Source organism: Pisolithus orientalis, assembly GCF_024613125.1.
Source record: "Pisolithus orientalis strain OTSU chromosome Unknown F5J12scaffold_21, whole genome shotgun sequence".
NCBI classification, from domain to species: Eukaryota; Fungi; Basidiomycota; class Agaricomycetes; order Boletales; family Pisolithaceae; genus Pisolithus; species Pisolithus orientalis.
In genome coordinates this window covers 613,450-631,977 of record NW_026260802.1, presented here as the reverse complement: position 1 = coordinate 631,977, position 18,528 = coordinate 613,450, and the positions used below count along the sequence as shown (strand labels likewise).

The following is an 18,528-nucleotide window of genomic DNA, read 5'->3' as shown; positions in this document are numbered from 1 at the left end:
TGGCCGCTCGGGTGAATTATGTAATGTAAACAGGTGATTTCTATGTAAGTGGCGCACGTGCGGAATGGAAGAGGATGGAGGGCCGCGTGATCCGAGGCAATGACCAGCGGTAAATGCGAAAGATAAGATCGTTCATTTCTGATTAGTTTTTGCGATCTTTTCCATTGAGGAGTGCATTCCATTCCGTTTAACGGGTACACCTGATGTCAGGAGGCAAGCGCTTTGCACTCGGATCTGACCCCTGACAATGGTACCTACCTGTATGCTAATGCATTGCAACGAATCCGCAATTCGTCGCCAGGAACATTGCGAACGGTAATCGGTGAGAGGAATCCATTCCATACAAAGTAGCCCACGGCAAGATACAAACTGATGGAAGACATTACAGAAAGTACGGGTACATACCAGAAAAGTTACAAGGCCGATACGATGTCAAACGAGCGTCCGAATACCTATATAGAAGTGTACGTATATAAAGTCGAGGCAACGGTGCTGTAGAGAGGTCGGTTATGGTAACCTACGATCGAGAGTGAGTTAGCACACGCACCGCAGTAACTACCAGGAGCTGCTGAGCCAAGCCTTGAGCTGCTTCACCAGTTTCTTCGCGACAGCTTCCAGTTTCTCGTTTGGAACTCGCGGAACTTCTAGGATGGTCCGTTTCCTCCCGGATGACGTCAACGTCAGCCCCACCTTTCTTGGAGAAAAGGCGACGGAGAGAGCAGAAAACGGGATGGATGTCCGATTCTGCTGTGACCTGCGAGATCCGTTACTCATGCTGTTGAGAGACGTGTTTGAAGAAGAGCCGATTGCACTCGTGGAGGTGACGTGTACGACGCCTTCGCGCATGCCATAGTGGCGGACGAGGTCCTCGAGACGGCTGCGAGGCTGCATGAGGTCGAATAAATCCTTGAAGAGTTCGTCTCTGCCGAGGTGGAGCTCGGATGCATCCGTGAAGAGGTCTTCCTTGGTCTTGATTGCGATGAAGATATCCAACACGCGTGTCTCGCGCTGGACGGTATCGAGTGGGGCAGAGGAAGTGGTAGCAGATGACATTGGGAATGGGTCTGAGGAGTAAGGAGGACGAACGAGAGAGGAATAGGCTGGGAGGTATGTGGATCTAAGGATGTGCATACATGCTGTACGTTGACTCGCAATCAGTGAATGGACAACTAGGCAGAATGTGGTCATACCGATGTAGAAAGCATGGTTGACGAGTCTGAGGTGATACGCCAGCCAGTACAGTGTCTTGCGCTGTCTCTCGGAGTTGGGTGTGTGTGGGAATGTCATGTAGATGATCTGGAGGAGTACATTCGGAGGCAGACGGCCGAGGCTCTGTCTGCTCGCCCGGCCCATCGGGAACGGAGGCGGGCCAGACGAGGGCGACGCGTCGTAGGGCGGGGGTGGGACGGTCTTCTCGTCGATGAGGACCATCGTGGTGCTAATAGCCAAGGGAGCGCAGTTAATCACGTGCACACTCTCCCTTTCCTCCCTGCACAGCAAGCGACAACCCGACGGAGCCTCGTATGTCTTGTATTGGACTACACCACCATCATACCATGATTCGCATGAACAGCAAGACCAGAAGAGCGGGCGATTATGTATGAGACCATTCGTTATTTAGTCGTAGCTCTTAAGAACGCTCCTAGTGTCATGCTGTCGCAAGTGAATAACAAGTTCGCACCGCCACTACAGCTGCGTTGCTTATAGACGTCTCAGATCTCAGACTCGCTGCGGGCACAACATGCTTTCGGAAACCAATCGAAGCCCTGGTAAGAACATATGAGGTTGGACAATCGTGCACCGTGTCCGAAGCATTGAAGACGAGATGAAGGATGTGGTGGACGGTCTACTGGGAAATGTGTGGGTGGAACTCTTGTCCGTTATCACGAGTCCTGACAGTTCAGATATCTAACGAATGGGGTTGTCTTAATCACCATCGAACTCGCTAGCTATCAAAGCGCGTCAACAAGTAGACCTCCATCTTCCCACCATCGTAACACCGCTCGCATGGCCTCTCACATCTGGAGCCTTGGCACTGCGTACACTTTTGGGACAAATCATCTGAGGGATCTCCCCTGGTCGCAGAAGTATATACCCCGATCATAACCTCCAGCACGAATGCTATGCATCATGTAGCGTCTATCTCGTGAGGCGGGGAAATCGAGTCCTGTGCACAGATCGTATCGGCCCTGCTGTTTGCAGATGGCACTAGCAAACAGAAACACCGAAAAGACTCGACTTCTGACGAATCCTTCGTTGACTTGTGCTTTGTCACTGCTCCCCCGACAGAATCAATCTACCCCTTTCCTGACAATGCTCGAACCCTACAATCTCTCTTTGCAGCACTCGAAACGTAGAGAAGGGCATCCGCGTCGTTTCTATCCAATCGTTTGTTTATTCCCGAAGTTCGTACATAGCAAGTTCAACTGGCGAGGATGCCGTCAGTGTCTCTATGCATCACGTATTTCTATACCACTCACTTTTCCTTCCCATTTGCGGGAGAACATGTCTGGTGAATCGAGTACCTCACAGAGTGGCATCTGAAAAACGGCGCACCATCATAGGGCAGGAGGAGAGAGCCGGGTTTTTACATTTGGAATGGCACTGGGTGAGCTCAGCAAGTAATGCAACAGGTATGTATACCGATCTAAGCAATTGCGACACGTCTAACGATCTTCCGATCATACCTAGCTGTGTGCAGCCCTTGGTGTTCACTCTGACATGCCCGTTTCTGCATATGCACACATATGCATGCTTCCAAGTCCTTGAGATGCGCCCGGTGGGCAACGTTAGGAATGTGTTTAGAATTCACGTCCGCGCTCAAGAGATATGCACATGGCGGGAGTTTGGAACTGTCATAGAAGCATCTTCAGGGATAGAACTGCGACATCATACAGAGCAAGTCTGAGCGTAACCTGGGAGACCCGTTTCCCCCTCATTTCATACGCACGAAGCAGGGTTGTGAAGACCTGCGGACTCGATCAATTCGACGGAGTTGGCAAGTGGATTGTATGAGCAGTACAATTGGGATGCTGAACAAGGGTGCTTCGTGCGAAGGGGGAACGACTGTTCCGCAGCTTTGAATTTCGCCAACAAGAGTTCTGCCACGACGAAATCAGCGACAGATCATGATGACACGAAGCTATATTGGTTGTCATGGTAGCACCTGTGGGCTCCGGACATTATCTGTGGCGTGCTCAGGGTCAAGGCGTGCCTCGTGTACCCGTTCCTAGCGCCCCGCCCCTCCTCCTCCGAAGCGTCCTCCAACCGTTGGGCTCCTGGTGAGCCCATCCTCATCTCCAATCCGCACAACTTGCTTAACCAGGAGCACAGTCGAACCACCTCTCGCTTCTGCAGCCAATCAGCGCTTTTCGCGTCCATTGGTGAAGTTGCTATCGGTCCGTTTTTAGGTTACATGCATTGACCTCCCATGTAGTATTGTCTACGCTGTGTTCTCACCGACACCCAAGATTGCCTTCTTTATACTCTACCTTCAGCTGTGGGTTCGTTCATGCCGTTTTAGTTTGCCTTGCTGATTTGGGTAGCGTTCTGCGTATATCCTCTCAGTGTACCGGCATTCGATGGAATCTAGAGATAATGTTTCCCGCAAACGAGCCGAGTTGAGACATCATCCTCCAGGGCATTGTGGTCGGGATATTGCCCTCTTCGCACTGGCATGGGCCCTCTCCGAGAGATACAAAAAAGGATCGGGAGAAGCGACGACTTGAACGAGGCAATCACTTTGCACAGAGCTGCTTTGGAACTCAGACCAGTTGGGAATGATGAACGGGCCTGGTCACTCAGCAATGTTGCGTACTGTCTTTCGAAGAGATATGACAAGCTGGGGGTAGTCGACGACTTAGAAGAAGCCATCACCCTTGGACGTGAAGCACTAGAGCTCTGTTCGCCTGGACATCCCGGTCGTGGTATATCTTGCTACAGTCTCGCTCACTTCCTCAGAAAGAGGTTCCAGAAGCAGGCTAATTCGCGTGACCTGGATGAAGAGATTGAGCTGTACCGTGCAGCTTTGGAAGTGTATCCCCATGGACATAATCAACGGCCTTCGTCGCTCCATAACCTCGCTCGCTGTTTTTCAGATAGATATAAGATAGAATCCGCGAAGCCTGACCATGCAACAGCAGTGCTCCGTTCATCTGGGCACCCTGATCGTGGCGAAACTGATCTGGACGAGGCTATTGCATGTGAGCAAGAAGCTCTGCAGCTACTCACATCCGGAGATCCTTGCTACGAAGAATACCGGCGCTGCCTCATAGCCTACCTCCAAATAAAGACCAGGTCACAGGTCACTACACTGCCCTCCAATTCATCACCCGCTGCCAACTTCGACATTAAGCAAGTCATCCGTGATGTTGCATTTGAAAAACTCAAAGCCATACCGCCTAGGCTGCTGCACACAGTTACTGGCTTCCTATGCAACCGGGACGCACAGATATCGCACTTTATGCGCAGTCAAGAGTACGGTCAACTACTGTCTTCGTGCGCAACATGCGATCCGAGTCAACAAATGAAACTAATCCGTGCTGAAGTCTCGAAATACTTTCGGTTCGTCACGCTTTCTCACCGCTGGGGGGAAGGCGAGCCATTATTGCGCGGCATCGAGGACAAGAATATATATGGCATGTCAGCCAAGGACGGCTTGGGAAAGCTCCAGGCCTTCTGTGCTGTTGCTTGCGAACAGGGTTACTTTTGGGCATGGAGTGACACGTGCTGCATAGACAAAGGCAGCAGCGCCGAGTTGCAAGAAGCGATAGGATCAATGTTTGCGTGGTATCGACGCTCTGCCCTGGCCGTTGTCTACCTTTCTGACGTTCCCGATACTGGTTCGTTTGGGAGCAGCGAATGGTTCAGGCGTGGATGGACTCTGCAAGAACTACTGGCTCCCCGACGTATACTTTTCTATACCCGAAACTGGTCGCTTTACAAGAACCTCGCGACTTCAAACCATAAAGCCGATGCTGCTGTGCTAGAAGAGCTGGAGGGGGCAACTGGAATAGAGTCCCGGTTCCTCACTAACTTTTCTCCAGGTATGAATGATGCACGTTCGAGGCTGCAGTGGGCATCGTTGCGTCGTACCACCCGGCCTGAGGATATCGCCTATTCACTTTTTGGGGTCTTTAATATCCACCTGCCCATTCTTTATGGCGAATCTGCTGAGAATGCGCTTGGCCGTCTCCTGGTCGAAGTCATAGGGCAGTCTGGTGACATCTCGATCCTGGATTGGACAGGAAAGGCGTCGCCGTTTAATAGTTGTTTTCCTGCCCACATCACTTCGTACCAAAAGCCGCCGTTGTCTCCGCTCCAACCTGATGCAGAAGAAGATACAACGACAAGACTTCCATCGAGGACGCGCGAGGAGTCCGTGTCGTTGTCGTCCACAGCACTACAGATGTTGTACTGCTCACTCGCTAATTCATCCCTTCCGCGATTTCTCAGTCGCCGCCTTACACTGTCATGTATCGCTTACGCTGTTACGGCGATTCGGCGGAGAGGGTCTGGACGGAGTTACGGTTACAAAATCCGGGCATCTGGTCTCAGGCCACTTGAGACTACACTGCCAAGTGAGCTAGAAGACGAGGTGGTTTCGCAAAGCACTCTGTTACTCGTTCGCCCTTGGCACTCGAAGCTGCTCGATCCACCCACCGAGTTGATACACGGTACGCCTGAAGAGCAGCTACTGCTCACATTGGGAAGGCCATTTACCGCTCTTTTATTGATTGAACTACCCCACAACGAGTACAAAAGGATTGCATCTTCTACCCCCATCATTGCCCAGCCTTTAGACTCGACCAGTATCCTGCAAAGCGACGTTAGGATATTGGAGATTGTGTAGGTAGTCAGCGTTATGACATCCACAGCCGTCTTTGTCATGATGTGGGTGGGCAATTGCCTGAGCTGCACGTCTCGAGGTGCATACTTGAGATTCACAACCCACATGTAGTCGCACGTTAGTTTGGCGACGAATCCTACAGGTATGAAGATGGGTTTTAGAGATGACATGTAGCCGACGGTAAATGCAAGGACGGTGCGATGATTGACTTTGGTCTCAGCTTGTTCAATATGCTGATGGGCTTGCCCTAACAGGCCGTAATTACATGAGATCACGCACGCTCTCACCAGTGTTTATTAGGAGCAAACTTAGGGGCCAAACCCCTTCACCTCAATGGGAGCCACACCCACCGCTCTTGCACTAGATTACCGCCAAGTGCTGAACACCATGCCCCAATTCCCCTACCAGTTAATTCAGCAGACAACACATAACACATAGGAGATCCGACGGATTCAGCTAACAGACCACCTCACAGACACCGCCAATGCCAATGTTGGGGTACTCCTTGATCACGCTTTTGCGGCTGTCACTCAACGCTTGGATTCACCTTGGCAGGTCAAAATTATGGCCTATAAGGTACGTAAACCTGCATTTCTGGTGCCTCCCACGTCTCACTTTATTCAGCTGTTGAATCCCATCCCTGGTTGGGATTGCAAGTCGCATCAGGATATTAAGGACGCACTTGGCAAGATAGACAAGCAATTTTTCTTCGACAAGGTTTATCGCCCAAGTCCCAGCGTCCCATTATCGGAGCTCCATGCAGACTTTCGCCTGTTGCAAGTTCTCGTTTTTTTTTCAGTTTGTCTGAGGAGCGACTCCAGCGTAAGTCAATGCCCCATGTGACCCCGCCGAACTGCAGTATTTTTCCTTGTGTCGTGTAGTCAACGACGTCGATTTCGTCAAGACTTGGATGATCAATCGACCTACCATGGGTGTTCCTCCGGTTGAAGAGCTTAAAAACTTGGTCCAGAAGCCGCTAGCTGAAGGGGAGAAGATCCCCATCCCATTGCGCATTTTTGCAAGTCTCCTTTCCATCAGTATCGAGGACCGGTGTAGTCAGGATGATCTCAGCACGTTATTCACGCTTGGTGAATTTCCTTTCCACCTCCTGGCTGTCCTCGTTGCGGTTCACGATCCTGCCGTGAAAGTCACACACAGTATGATTTCATTTCCTTTTTGGACAAAAATATTCGCTATATCCTCGAACTCCTGGAGCCGAGTGGCCGAACGATCCGTAACAGCTATGAAGAGCCGACGCAAATGATCTTCCCCACCTTCAACTTCACGGTCAACGGCCTATGCCTGTTTCAGGGAGAGGAAAAAGGTCCCGACAATATGAAGGACCCTCGGGAGGAACTCATCAACAAATTGACATGGACGTACCGCCCTGCTCCTTACATCTTTGGTGAGCATTCTACGTACATCGAGTTACGTACTTACTTGACCGCCTTCGTAGCCTATTATTGCTATGGTTCTCGTATGACGCTCGCGGCCATCACTGCACCTAAAAGCGACGAAGAGAAGCCGGGACTTGAGGATATAGTCACCATTGACCTGAGGAGGAGAAAGTACCGTATCGCAAACATCCGCCACCTCATTAACCTCTCGGCGCTTCTCCACCCGCTGGCTAGCCTCGTGCCGCCTCCTACCTCCCACTGATATCAATCCTCGACTACGGAAGAGGCAGTATTGTGAATTGTGTGCAACGGATGTTCTTAGGCTTCTGTACGGATTAGGTTGAATCACTTAGTTCCTTTCTCTCCAACTTGACGTTGGAAAGTCTCCATGCGAGAGTCTTCTTTCAACATGAGCTGTTCGAGACAAACTTACAGCTGTTTGCAAAAACAATGGCAACACAACTTCTTTCTGAAAGATTCGTGCGTGTTGTTTCCGATGTAAGAAATATAGCATTCATAGTGCGACGCCACTAGGTAGTTCGTCACTGGTCCTGGTTATAATGCCCCTTCCGCTGATCAACGGAGTCGGTGAACAGTTGGCATTTTCAGGGAAAACCTCTGCCCCCTCCTGCGCATTCTCAACCTGCTGGCGGCTAACGTCATTTGTCCCGCTGATCTCGCTCTCACTCCCTACATCCTGGATACAGACCCCACGCTACAGATCGAATTGTCAGTGCTACTCAAACTCCCCCAACGTCTGACCTCTTCCAAGGTGGAAACCAGACCTTTAACTTTTCCCCTCCTCTGGATGCATACGCAAGCGAGGTTGCGATAGCGTCACCTGAAAGATCCGGGGAGCAAGTTTGAGCGATGTAAAGTGAGGGGAGGGGTTTTGAGTTTTGAGTATCCACGGTCATATTGGGAGAAGATGATGATAGTCCATTGATGAAGTAGAATTCCTGTAGAGTGGTCCATGGAATGGAAACGAGTCCATAGGATTCATTGGGTCAGACGAGTCCATCTATATACACCTTCGTGGTGAGTCAGCACGAAGAATGTGAGAGTTGTCCGATATGGAAGATGTCTGAGCACCGGAGAGGGATGTGCTAAAAAGACCACACTTGGGCGAAAGAAGTAGTCTGAGTAACACGCACATACCTAGCGAGGTGCCTATCAGTAAGCCGGAGCCAATGTCTCCTGGTGAAATCGGATTCCCGAACTCAGATCCACCGCTTTCATTCGGACTAAGGCAGGTTATTATCAATCAGAGTAGCGTTGCTGACAGTGCTCGTGCAAGGACTCGTTGATCCAGATGGAATGGTTGCATTACCATTGATGTGTTGCAACCTCGTCCGAGCATCTGTCGTGCTTGTCAGATGATAGCACGAAAAGGAAACCCGCTCCGGAACGTCTCTCTCGTCCAAGCTGTCGACGGGTGGGCGTGGCGACGTGGGAGACGACAATACCTGGTTTTCGTCGTCACTGGCGCTCAGCGCTCAGCATCCCACGTCCCAGGGTGACATCAGGGGTACATAACGATGTCCAATAGCAACGTCTTCGTAGGCTGTGGGCATGAAATTAACACTTGTTCAACAGTTACTACTGTGATCATACATACCGTCTGCCATCTGGGGGGACTGTGGACATTGGAGATGCCTTGACTCTGGGTATCAACCTTATGTAATGTCGCCAGTACTTCGAAATCGTCGCAGTAGCAACTCTTCGAGTCCCTGATACTGCCAAGAAAGCGGTTGATGCACTCTTAGACTTGCTCTGTTACTGATGTTTCTGTCGTTTATTCACAGTAAACAACAGTGAAACGACGTCATGCTGAAGAGGAATGGAGGTTCTGGCAGAGCTACGGAGTTCGAAACCTTTCTGTCCTGTCTTGGATACGACGACTTGAAGTGTCCTTGTCAACGCATAAGCCTGCGCTCTGGCCTCACGGCGCTTCGCTGCCATCAGATCAGTCGGGCTCCCTCGTCCCCAACGAAATATATTAGTCCCCGCAGTATGAAGTTCCAAGTTGTTTCCGCTGCCCGTCTCCACGTGCGGCCATACCACTTTCCAAAATGTCTACCGTTACTTATGAAACTGCGCTGCTGTTTTGGAGAATAATTGCCCAAATATTCTTCAGGGAAGTTTGTCCAAGAGGTGCCTTCAATATCCCTCGAGATGGACTTGTCGTATTTGCCGTTGCACCTCACCACAACCGAGTATGTGTGGCTCACTGACCTTGTACGCCCAGTTCCTTGACGGCGTCCCCCTGAGTCTAGAGATGTACCGAGAAACACGCCGTCGCATTCAGTATTTGATTGCCTCTAAGAGCCTGAAACGTAAAGTAATTGGTTTCCTTGCCCGACAAACGGACAATTGCAGTGCGTTTCCTGACTTTCAACGGCCATATGCATTCCGACTGTTGCATAGTACCCGTGGCTCGAGCTATAGACGAGGCTAAATCTGGAACTGGGTTGGTTTACCTTTCACCCAATGACTCCTGCCAAGTGCTTGGAGAGAATACCCGTTTCAAGTCAGAATCCTCTCCTAGGATGCAAATTATGTTGCCCAAGTCCGTGAGCTCGGTCGTTGCGCAAGTCCTCGAGGTGATCTCAGATACCGAATTGCGCCTTAAGAGAGAACTCGGAAGTGAAACAAGCAAGGGAACTGCTGGTGTACGAGAGAAGATAACGGAAACTGGGGCAGAAGGGAAAAGGGGTTTTCCGTTCAAAATTCTGCCTTATATTGACCAACAAGAGATGTATTGTGGAGTCTACCAACGACTGAAGGAAGGCGGTTGCATCGGAATTTTTCCTGAAGGTTTTGAACGTGTTATATGCGCTCCGTTCCTACTTGACGATGCGTTGCAGGTGGCAGCCACGACAGAACTGACCTGCTTCCTCTGAAAGCGGGTGTGTCCTTAATGGCACTTGGGGCGATAGCGAATGATCCAGGTGTGAAAGTCAATATCGTGCCCGTTGGTCTGTACTATTTCCACACCCATCGATTCCGATCGCGAGCCGTCGTGGAATTTGGAAGTGTGCTGGATGTGCCAGAAGAGTTGGTGGAGATGTTCAAGCAAGGCGGATCAATCAAGCGTGAAGCAGTTGCGAAGCTTCTGGATCTCATCCACGACGGTCTGAAGACTGTGACAGTAAGGGCATCTGATTATGACACTCTTATGGTGCGGTGCTTAGTCGTCAGTGTCAATTCTCCGCTTACCTCCGTAGCGTAGTTAATACAAGCAGCCCGGCGCCTTTACAATACCCCGGAGCAGTACCCTACGTTGGGACAGGTGGTCGAGCTTAACCGCCGTTTCTTGGAAGGTTGCGCCCATTTCAAGGATGAACCACGCATACAAAAGCTGAAAGCTGATGTATTGAAATACAATCGACTTCTTCGGGATCTTGGATTGCGAGACCATCAGGTAGGACAACATCTCGCGCTCTGGGTAGTTCAGCAGAACTGAAGACCATGACAAGGTACCGCAGGCGCGGAAAGCGACTTGGAAAACCTTGAGTCATCTGTTGTATCGTCTGGCCCCCCTAACGGTTTGGGCAGTTCTCGCCTTGTCTGGAACGATATTGAACGGTCCTGTGATTGTTCTGGTCTTCGTGATTTCTAGACGGAAGGCCAAAGGTACGAAAAGGACGAACGTGGATAGATGTAATAACTGACTTGGCGATACCAGAGGCACTCGCAGCTTCCGTCATCAAAGTCGCAGATCGAGATCTGTCTGCGACCTGGAAAGTCCTGATCTGTCTTGGTACGGCTCCCCTCTTGTACACGCTTTACGCAGTCCTCGCAGTAGCAATCGCCGTGAATGTTCAGTCTCCTCTAAGTGTACGGCTATGCGCGCCCTTCCTCGTCGCCTTTGCGCTACTTGTTATGAACTATGCAGTTCTTAAGTTTGGTGAGGCTGGGATGGACGTTTTCAAGTAAGTGCATATCGCTCTGACTTTCAAGTTTGGACTCATCTCCATCTTTATAGGTCGCTTAGGCCACTTACCCTTGCCCTCGGTCCTGAGCATCAACGAGATCTTGACAAAGTAAAGGGAATGAAGATGCGACTCTCCGTTTAACGAAGTCGTGGAGGTTATCAATGAATTTGGACCCAAGCTTTACGATGATTTCGAGAAGGTGAGTTTTGCCTTTACCTCACTGATATCCACTCGTCAAACGTAGGAGAAAGCTCTGCATTTTAGTTCCAGCCAGTGATCCTACTTCAACTGGAAACGATGACTCAGGAGTTTGGCACCGGAAAAACAGTGTCGGCCAGGTAGATGCACAGAGGAACCTTATCCGTCCAATGGTAGGATCTTACCGTCTCCACGAACCTCGGATCTGACTAGCACTTTCCGGACTTGGACGGACGAGAGAATATTTGGACGGAGTTGTGCCGCGAAATGCGGCACCAGTGCATGGAGAGCAAGCACAGGGCCTCAAACTCCTGACGAATCAGAAGAGGGGGACCATTGGGATTACGACCACGTCATCAATATCATTCCTGCTCATGAAGACGCGTTACGGGGGAAACCTTCTAGCTGGCAGGGTTCCTACGCTGACATACAAAGGCTTCGGACGAAATCTGCCAATCGGACAAATGTATCCGTAACATCTTCCGGAGCTCAGATTTTGGAGAGTCAATCGATGCACGCACGATAGCGCAAGCCCAAGGAAAGTCTCTGATCTCGTACAAGGTTTCGAGGGAATGACGAAAGGCTTGAATAAGGAGACTGGCGAGATATCTCGCGCATAGGGCCGTGGATGATGTGGTGTGCGCGTCATCAGTGCATGCTGGTCTGCCAGGTTACCCTTGAGTAGTACAGAGACAACCGGAGACTTGTAGGGGGTCCAACACCTTCATATTAATATACATGTACGCGTCGAATGGGAACAGAAAGCCACACTCCACAATTCGACCTGTAAGGTTTTGCATGAAGCAGCATTAGTAACGAATGAGATGCTATGTATAGCGTAGCAATATGACTCTGACAAAACGGAGTCAGTCTGATTGCAAAGGGAAAGACGAGCTTGGGGTAAAACGAGGGGTGTGTGTGACTGTGAACTGGTCCTGATCTGTCTGGTTGCTCGGTTGATATTTGATACCACGACTCTGAAGCTCTGCTTCTACATCTTCCGGAACTCGGCCCTTTGACATTGACAGCGTATATCTCGCTTTTCGACACCAAAGAGAATCAAATTGTCAACAACGCTAGGGAGTAAACCAGAAGGCAAACAAGACTCACCCGTTCACTGCCATCGCGCTACCACACTCGACTCAGGATCAATGAAGGAGAGGTAAGTCCATCAAACTCGATGGTGGTGTAAACGGATATGCTGTCCTCAGACCCCTTCATCGGTTTCACGGAGGGGGACATAAAAAATAGGATGTTTGAGGTTTTGTGAACAGGAAGATACAACAAACATGCACTTACAAGATTTCTTTGCAGGTTAAACATCCAATCTTCTTAGAGTCTGCTGAACGTTGGGTATTGGAGCATAGTAGGCATGCTCAGAGATTTTTATATTTGCCTTGCGAAGGAATTGAGGCTATGATCATGGAGGTCAACGTCGTCAGCCTTCACATAATTACATAAGCACATGCGTAAGTGCAAGGAGATAGGTGCCCTAGGCCTCTTGCTGCGAGTCGATACCACGACGACGGGCTTCATACTGATCCTACCCACACCTTAACCTCTGCATTCTAAAGTACACAGAATCATATCCTACGTTCACATGGCTCCTGGTCGTATCAAAAAGTGGTTCAAGTCGCTTGGCAGTGATTCTCATCGCGCCCGCCAAAGCGACTCAAGTGATTTAGCTCCTGCTGCAACTAAAGCTGCGGCTGCAGGTATGATATTTTTCTAGCCTACGAAATATGACACACTCGATGTGGGGACACAGAACCTAGTGATCTTGTTGGTGATGTGGCGAGTCCGATTCCCAATCACATTGAAGCTACTCCGCAAGGTATTATTGTTGGTCTTCGTGAAATCCGATCTTTCTAATGACAAGTCACAGAAACTACGTCTTCTGGGCCTGCTTACCGCCTCGATCCTGAAATGGCACAAGAATACATGAAGAACATCAAGCGCTTTCGAATTCTGGTCATGGGCAGAGCAAATGCTGGTAAAACCACCATTCTCCAAAGAGTCTGCAACTCTACAGAAAAGCCGGAGGTTTTTGATGGGAAAGGAAACAAGGTAAGGTTCTATGAGGTTGATGGAACCTAGCTAACAGTTTCAGATGGATGGTGCCGTCGTGCAAGGCACTTTGACAGTAAGATGCCATATTAACTTGTGGAAATTCATATTGATGCTGAGTGCTCCCAGCGTGGCTACCATAATATTGAGCATGAACTTGTGTTTCAGAGTAACCCGGGTTTTGTGTTCCATGACTCCTGTGGGTTCGAAGCAGGTTCCACCCAGCAGTTTGACCAGATGAGGAACTTTGTGGTTGACCATGGAGCCGCAACGAAGGTGAATGAACGCATCCATGCCATCTGGTAAGGGATATGTTACGAGTAACTACAGGCTAAGAGAACAGAGGAACGTAGGTTTTGCATCCCCATGACAGACTATCACAGGACAGTAACTGCAGCTGAGCAGAAATTCTTCAATGAGTGTGACACAGGACATGGTAAAACAACTCTTCCACAAATATGTTTGCATGGAACTAACCATCTGCTTAGTTCCTGTGATAGTGCTGTTGACAAAGGTGGATGCCTTGTACCTTCCTGCATTTGAGGGGCTTCTGGATCAAGGTGTGGCCATAGCTGAGGCAAGGGAAAGGGCAGTAGAAAAACAAGGTGAACTGTTGGAAAGGTGGCTGGCCCACATAAAACATGAGCTTGGCAAGTGCAACTTTCCGCCTAAAGGATATGTGTCCCTTCAGAGTGGGTATGTCATTACTCAGAGATAGTGCTACTAGATATTTTGGCAGAGATGCATCAAGAGAGTGCAGACTGCAGTGCTTTGATGCAGTGGACAGCAAATGTGTTGAATGAGGAAGGTTTACAAAGGTTGCTTATATCAACACAACAGTCAAGTATTGCACTGTGTGTTCAATATGCTGTGCAGAAGTAAGTAAACAAGTGTGTTTTGGCACAGGTACTGATTGTCTGAAGGACATTGAGAAAAAGAATGGAGTTAGGTTTTGTGGAAAGATTGCAGGTGGCTGCAAAAGACCTTGAATATGATCTGCTGGGATGGTTTCCAAATGGTGTGGTGAGTGACCAAATTCTTCTGACATATGGAATCAATGATGTTCCCATTGTGTGCTCCCTTGCATATATTAACAGGTGGTGAGTAATTATCAGTGTGTTCATGCTGCCTTTAGTAACTGGGCTCATTCATGCTCCTGGTGTGGGTGGCATGACAGCATGTGAGTGATTTCATGACATGTTTGCCTGAATGTCTGTTCAATGGCCTTCTTTGTGCTCTTGATGTTTGTGGCAGCGGGTAAGTGATCTGATGGCATGTTTAGTTGGATGTCTGCTCAATAGCCTCACTTGAACTTTTGCTGTTGGTGGCATGACAGTGGGTGAGTGATTTCATGGTGTGTTTAGCTGGATGTCTGTTCAATGGCCTCAATTGCACTCTTGATGTTGGTGGCATAACAGTATGTGAGTGATTTGATGGCATGTGTAGTTGGATGTCTGCTCAATGGCCTCACTTTCACTCTTGATGTTGGTGGCATGACAGCAAGTGAGTGACTTGATGGCATATTTAGCTGGGTGTCTGATCAATGTTGCACTCTTGATGTTGGTGGCATGACAGGCTGTGAGTGATGTCATGGCATGGTTAGCTGGATATCTGCTCAATGGCCTTACTTGCACTCTTGATGTTGGTGGCATGACAGGATGTGAGTGAGTTCATGGCATGTTTAGCTGGATGTCTGCTCAATGGCCTCACTTTCACTCTTGATGTTGGTGGCATGACAGCGAGTGAGTGACTTGATGGCATGTTTAGCTGGGTGTCTGTTCAATGTTGCACTCTTGATGTTGGTGGCATGGCAGGATGTAAGTGATTTGATGGTATGTTTAACTGGATGTCTGCTCAATGGCCTCATTTGTACCCTTGGTGTTGGTGGCATGACAGTGGGTGAGTGATTTGATGGCATGTTTAGCTGGATGTCTGCTCAATGGCCTCACTTGCACTCTTGATGTTGGTGGCATGACAGGATGTGAGTGATTTGATGGCATGTTTAGCTAGATGTCTGCTCAATGGCATCACTTGCACTCTTGATGTTGGTGGCATGACAGTGGGTGAGTGATTTGATGGCATGTTTTAGCTGGATGTCTGCTCAATGGCCTCACTTGCACTCTTGATGTTGGTGGCATGACAGAGGGTGAGTGACTTGATGGCATGTTTAACTGGATGTCTGTTCAATGGCATCACTTGCACTCTTGATGTTGGTGGCATGACAGAATGTGAGTGATTTGATGGCATGTTTAGCTGGATGTCTGCTCAATGGCCTCACTTACACTCTTGGTGTTGGTGGCATGACAGAATGTGAGTGATTTGATGGCATGTTTTGCTGGATGTCTGGTCAATGACCTCACTTGCACTCTTGATGTTGGTGGCATGACAGGGTGTGAGTGATTTGATGGCATGTTTAGCTGGATGTCTGCTCAATGGCCTCACTTGTACTCTCGATGTTGGTGGCATGACAGAGGGTGAGTGATTTGATGGCATGTTTTGCTGGATGTCTGCTCAATGGCATCATTTGTACTCTTGATGTTGGTGGCATGACAGGATGTGAGTGATTTGATGGCATGTTTAGCTGGATGTCTGCTCAATGGCCTTACTTGCACTCTTGATGTTGGTGGCATGACAGTGGGTGAGTGATTTGATGGCATGTTTTGCTGGATGTCTGCTCAATGGCCTCACTTGTACTCTTGATGTTGGTGGCATGACAGGATGTGAGTGATTTGATGGCATGTTTAGCTGGATGTCTGCTCAATGGCCTCACTTGCACTCTTGATGTTGGTGGCATGACAGTGGGTGAGTGATTTGATGGCATGTCTAGCTGGGTGTCTGCTCAATGGCCTTACTTGCACTCTTGATGTTGGTGGCATGACAGCAGGTGAGTGACTTGATGGCATGTTTAGCTGGATGTCTGCTCAATGGCCTCATTTGCATTCTTGATGTTGGTGGCATGACAGCTGGTGAGTGACTTGATGGCATGTTTAGCTGGATGTCTGTTCAATGGCATCACTTGCATTCTTGATGTTGGTGGCATGACAGGCTGTGAGTGATTTGATGGCATGTTTTGCTGGATGTCTGCTCAATGGCATCACTTGCACTCTTGATGTTGGTGGCATGACAGGATGTGAGTGATTTGATGGCATGTTTTGCTGGATGTCTGCTCAATGGCCTCACTTGTACTCTCGATGTTGGTGGCATGACAGAGGGTGAGTGATTTGATGGCATGTTTTGCTGGATGTCTGCTCAATGGCATCACTTGTACTCTTGATGTTGGTGGCATGACAGGCTGTGAGTGATTTGATGGCATGTTTAGCTAGATGTCTGCTCAATGGCATTGCTTGCACTCTTGATGTTGGTGGCATGACAGAATGTAAGTGATTTGATGGTATGTTTAACTGGATGTCTGCTCAATGGCCTCACTTGCACTCTTGATGTTGGTGGCATGACAGTGGGTGAGTGATTTGATGGAATGTCTAGCTGGATGTCTGCTCAATGGCCTCACTTGCACTCTTGATGTTGATGGCATGACAGTGGGTGAGTGATTTGATGGCATGTTTTAGCTGGATGTCTGCTCAATGGCCTCACTTGCACTCTTGGTGTTGGTGACATGGCAGGATGTGAGTGATTTGATGGCATGTTTAGCTGGATGTCTGCTCAATGGCCTCACTTGCACTCTTGATGTTGGTGGCATGACAGCTGGTGAGTGATTTGATGGCATGTTTGGCTGGAGGTCTGCTCAATGGCCTCACTTGCACTCTTGATGTTGGTGGCATGACAGTGGGTGAGTGATTTGATGGCATGTTTAGCTGGATGTCTGCTCAATGGCCTCACTTGCACTCTTGATGTTGGTGGCATGACAGGCTGTGAGTGATTTGATGGCATGTTTAGCTAGATGTCTGCTCAATGGCCTCACTTGCATTCTTGATGTTGGTGGCATGACAGAATGTGAGTGATTTGATAGCATATTTAGCTGGACATCTACTCAATGGCCTTATTTGTGCTCTTGATGTTGGTGGCATGACAGTATGTGGGTGGCTTCATGGAATGTTTCACTGGACATCTGTTCAATAGCCTCACTTGCATTCTTGATGTTGGTGGTATGACAGAGGGTGAGTGATTTGATGGTATGTTTAGCTGGATGTATACTCAGTAGCATTCCTTCCACTGTTCATGTTGATGGGTTGCAGAATGTATGTGATTTTTGTCCAATGTTGAATCTTTCTTGATTCCCTTGACTTCCATCCTTTGGCTTCCATTTGGCTTGTAGCTTGTAAGTGGTTCTGCCATGTTGGCCCCCATGTTTGCTAAATTTCATCCATTCCCTAAACTCCTCACATGGCAGAATGTGAGTGACTGCAAGGTTGTTTGAGTGCATAGACTGATTATGATTCTGTGGTGCCATTGGTGTAACCTCCTCTTTGGTAGGAGGTGTGTAGCCATACAGCTCCTATAACAAGCTACATTTCTCATCCACCTATTCTGTGGCCATATTTGTCACATGTGCTATTAACTTCTTAGCTTGTAAGCATTAGCTTCCTACCTCACTTGGTCAAGGCAAACATTAAAAATAACAGTCAAAATTTGAAGTCAATCCTGACATCCAAATGCTAGCTCTGCCCAAGGATGTCACTTTGTTGGGGAAGTTCCCAACTCTCGAGTCAATGGCTGCACATGCCATTGGTAAGTGTTTCCCATTCCCTAAACAAGATATACTTACTGTTCTAGGATGCTTGCTTGTTGCTGAACATTCTTACTTTTTAATGCAGCATGGGCACCATCTTTCGGCAGGAGGTTTTATCATTGGCTGTGGAGGAATACAACAGCTCCAATATGCAGACTACCATTTCAGAAGCTGTCAAGGCAGCTTTGCATGACCATAATGGTGATATGCATGGTTTATGTGAAGCTATCATCAAAATCATCATCCAGTACCTGCATGTGTAAGTGGATATTTTCACTATTTTTGCAGTTTTTGTTCTGAGATGTTTCCAGCAAACAAACTGTTGATGAAGCCAGAAGGCCAATAAAGTCTGTACATGGTCCCAACATTAAAAGTAGCATGTCTGGGTATGGG

General features: G+C 48.8%; 5 protein-coding genes across 5 annotated transcripts; 4 read left to right on the top strand and 1 right to left on the bottom strand.

The window, feature by feature from the left end:
* Positions 1-148: 148 nt before the first annotated feature.
* Positions 149-1,695, bottom strand: F5J12DRAFT_841291 (uncharacterized protein). The gene is made up of 4 exons (XM_051746127.1): positions 1,647-1,695; positions 1,192-1,598; positions 389-1,137; positions 149-322 (listed from the first exon to the last, which is right to left on the bottom strand). Exons 2-3 carry the CDS (start codon positions 1,429-1,431, stop codon positions 556-558), a joined length of 822 nt encoding a protein of 273 aa, XP_051598679.1. The 5' UTR covers positions 1,432-1,598; positions 1,647-1,695; the 3' UTR covers positions 149-322; positions 389-555.
* Positions 1,696-3,156: 1,461 nt separating this feature from the next.
* On the top strand, positions 3,157-7,507 carry F5J12DRAFT_783930 (uncharacterized protein; the record flags this gene model as incomplete). The annotated part of the gene is made up of 9 exons (XM_051742948.1): positions 3,157-3,281; positions 3,437-3,499; positions 3,640-5,847; positions 5,960-5,990; positions 6,287-6,424; positions 6,473-6,670; positions 6,753-6,974; positions 7,007-7,253; positions 7,305-7,507. The coding sequence occupies 9 exons, from the start codon at positions 3,157-3,159 to the stop codon at positions 7,505-7,507; spliced, it is 3,435 nt and encodes a 1,144-aa protein (XP_051598678.1).
* Positions 7,508-9,317: 1,810 nt separating this feature from the next.
* Positions 9,318-11,324, top strand: F5J12DRAFT_894237 (glycerol-3-phosphate O-acyltransferase; the record flags this gene model as incomplete). Its single annotated transcript, XM_051747725.1, has 8 exons — positions 9,318-9,461; positions 9,494-9,623; positions 9,673-10,062; positions 10,113-10,426; positions 10,478-10,669; positions 10,725-10,881; positions 10,934-11,180; positions 11,234-11,324. The coding sequence occupies 8 exons, from the start codon at positions 9,318-9,320 to the stop codon at positions 11,322-11,324; spliced, it is 1,665 nt and encodes a 554-aa protein (XP_051598677.1).
* A 1,548-nt stretch (positions 11,325-12,872) lies between these two features.
* On the top strand, positions 12,873-16,497 carry F5J12DRAFT_744309 (uncharacterized protein). The gene is made up of 10 exons (XM_051742060.1): positions 12,873-13,096; positions 13,150-13,215; positions 13,267-13,448; positions 13,492-13,524; positions 13,578-13,750; positions 13,802-13,884; positions 13,937-14,140; positions 14,188-14,326; positions 14,372-14,474; positions 16,411-16,497. The coding sequence occupies exons 1-10, from the start codon at positions 12,982-12,984 to the stop codon at positions 16,420-16,422; spliced, it is 1,110 nt and encodes a 369-aa protein (XP_051598676.1). The 5' UTR covers positions 12,873-12,981; the 3' UTR covers positions 16,423-16,497.
* Positions 16,498-18,115: 1,618 nt separating this feature from the next.
* F5J12DRAFT_841247 (uncharacterized protein) lies at positions 18,116-18,528 on the top strand (the record flags this gene model as incomplete). Its single annotated transcript, XM_051746126.1, has 4 exons — positions 18,116-18,134; positions 18,180-18,190; positions 18,243-18,394; positions 18,424-18,528. The coding sequence occupies 4 exons, from the start codon at positions 18,116-18,118 to the stop codon at positions 18,479-18,481; spliced, it is 240 nt and encodes a 79-aa protein (XP_051598675.1). The 3' UTR covers positions 18,482-18,528.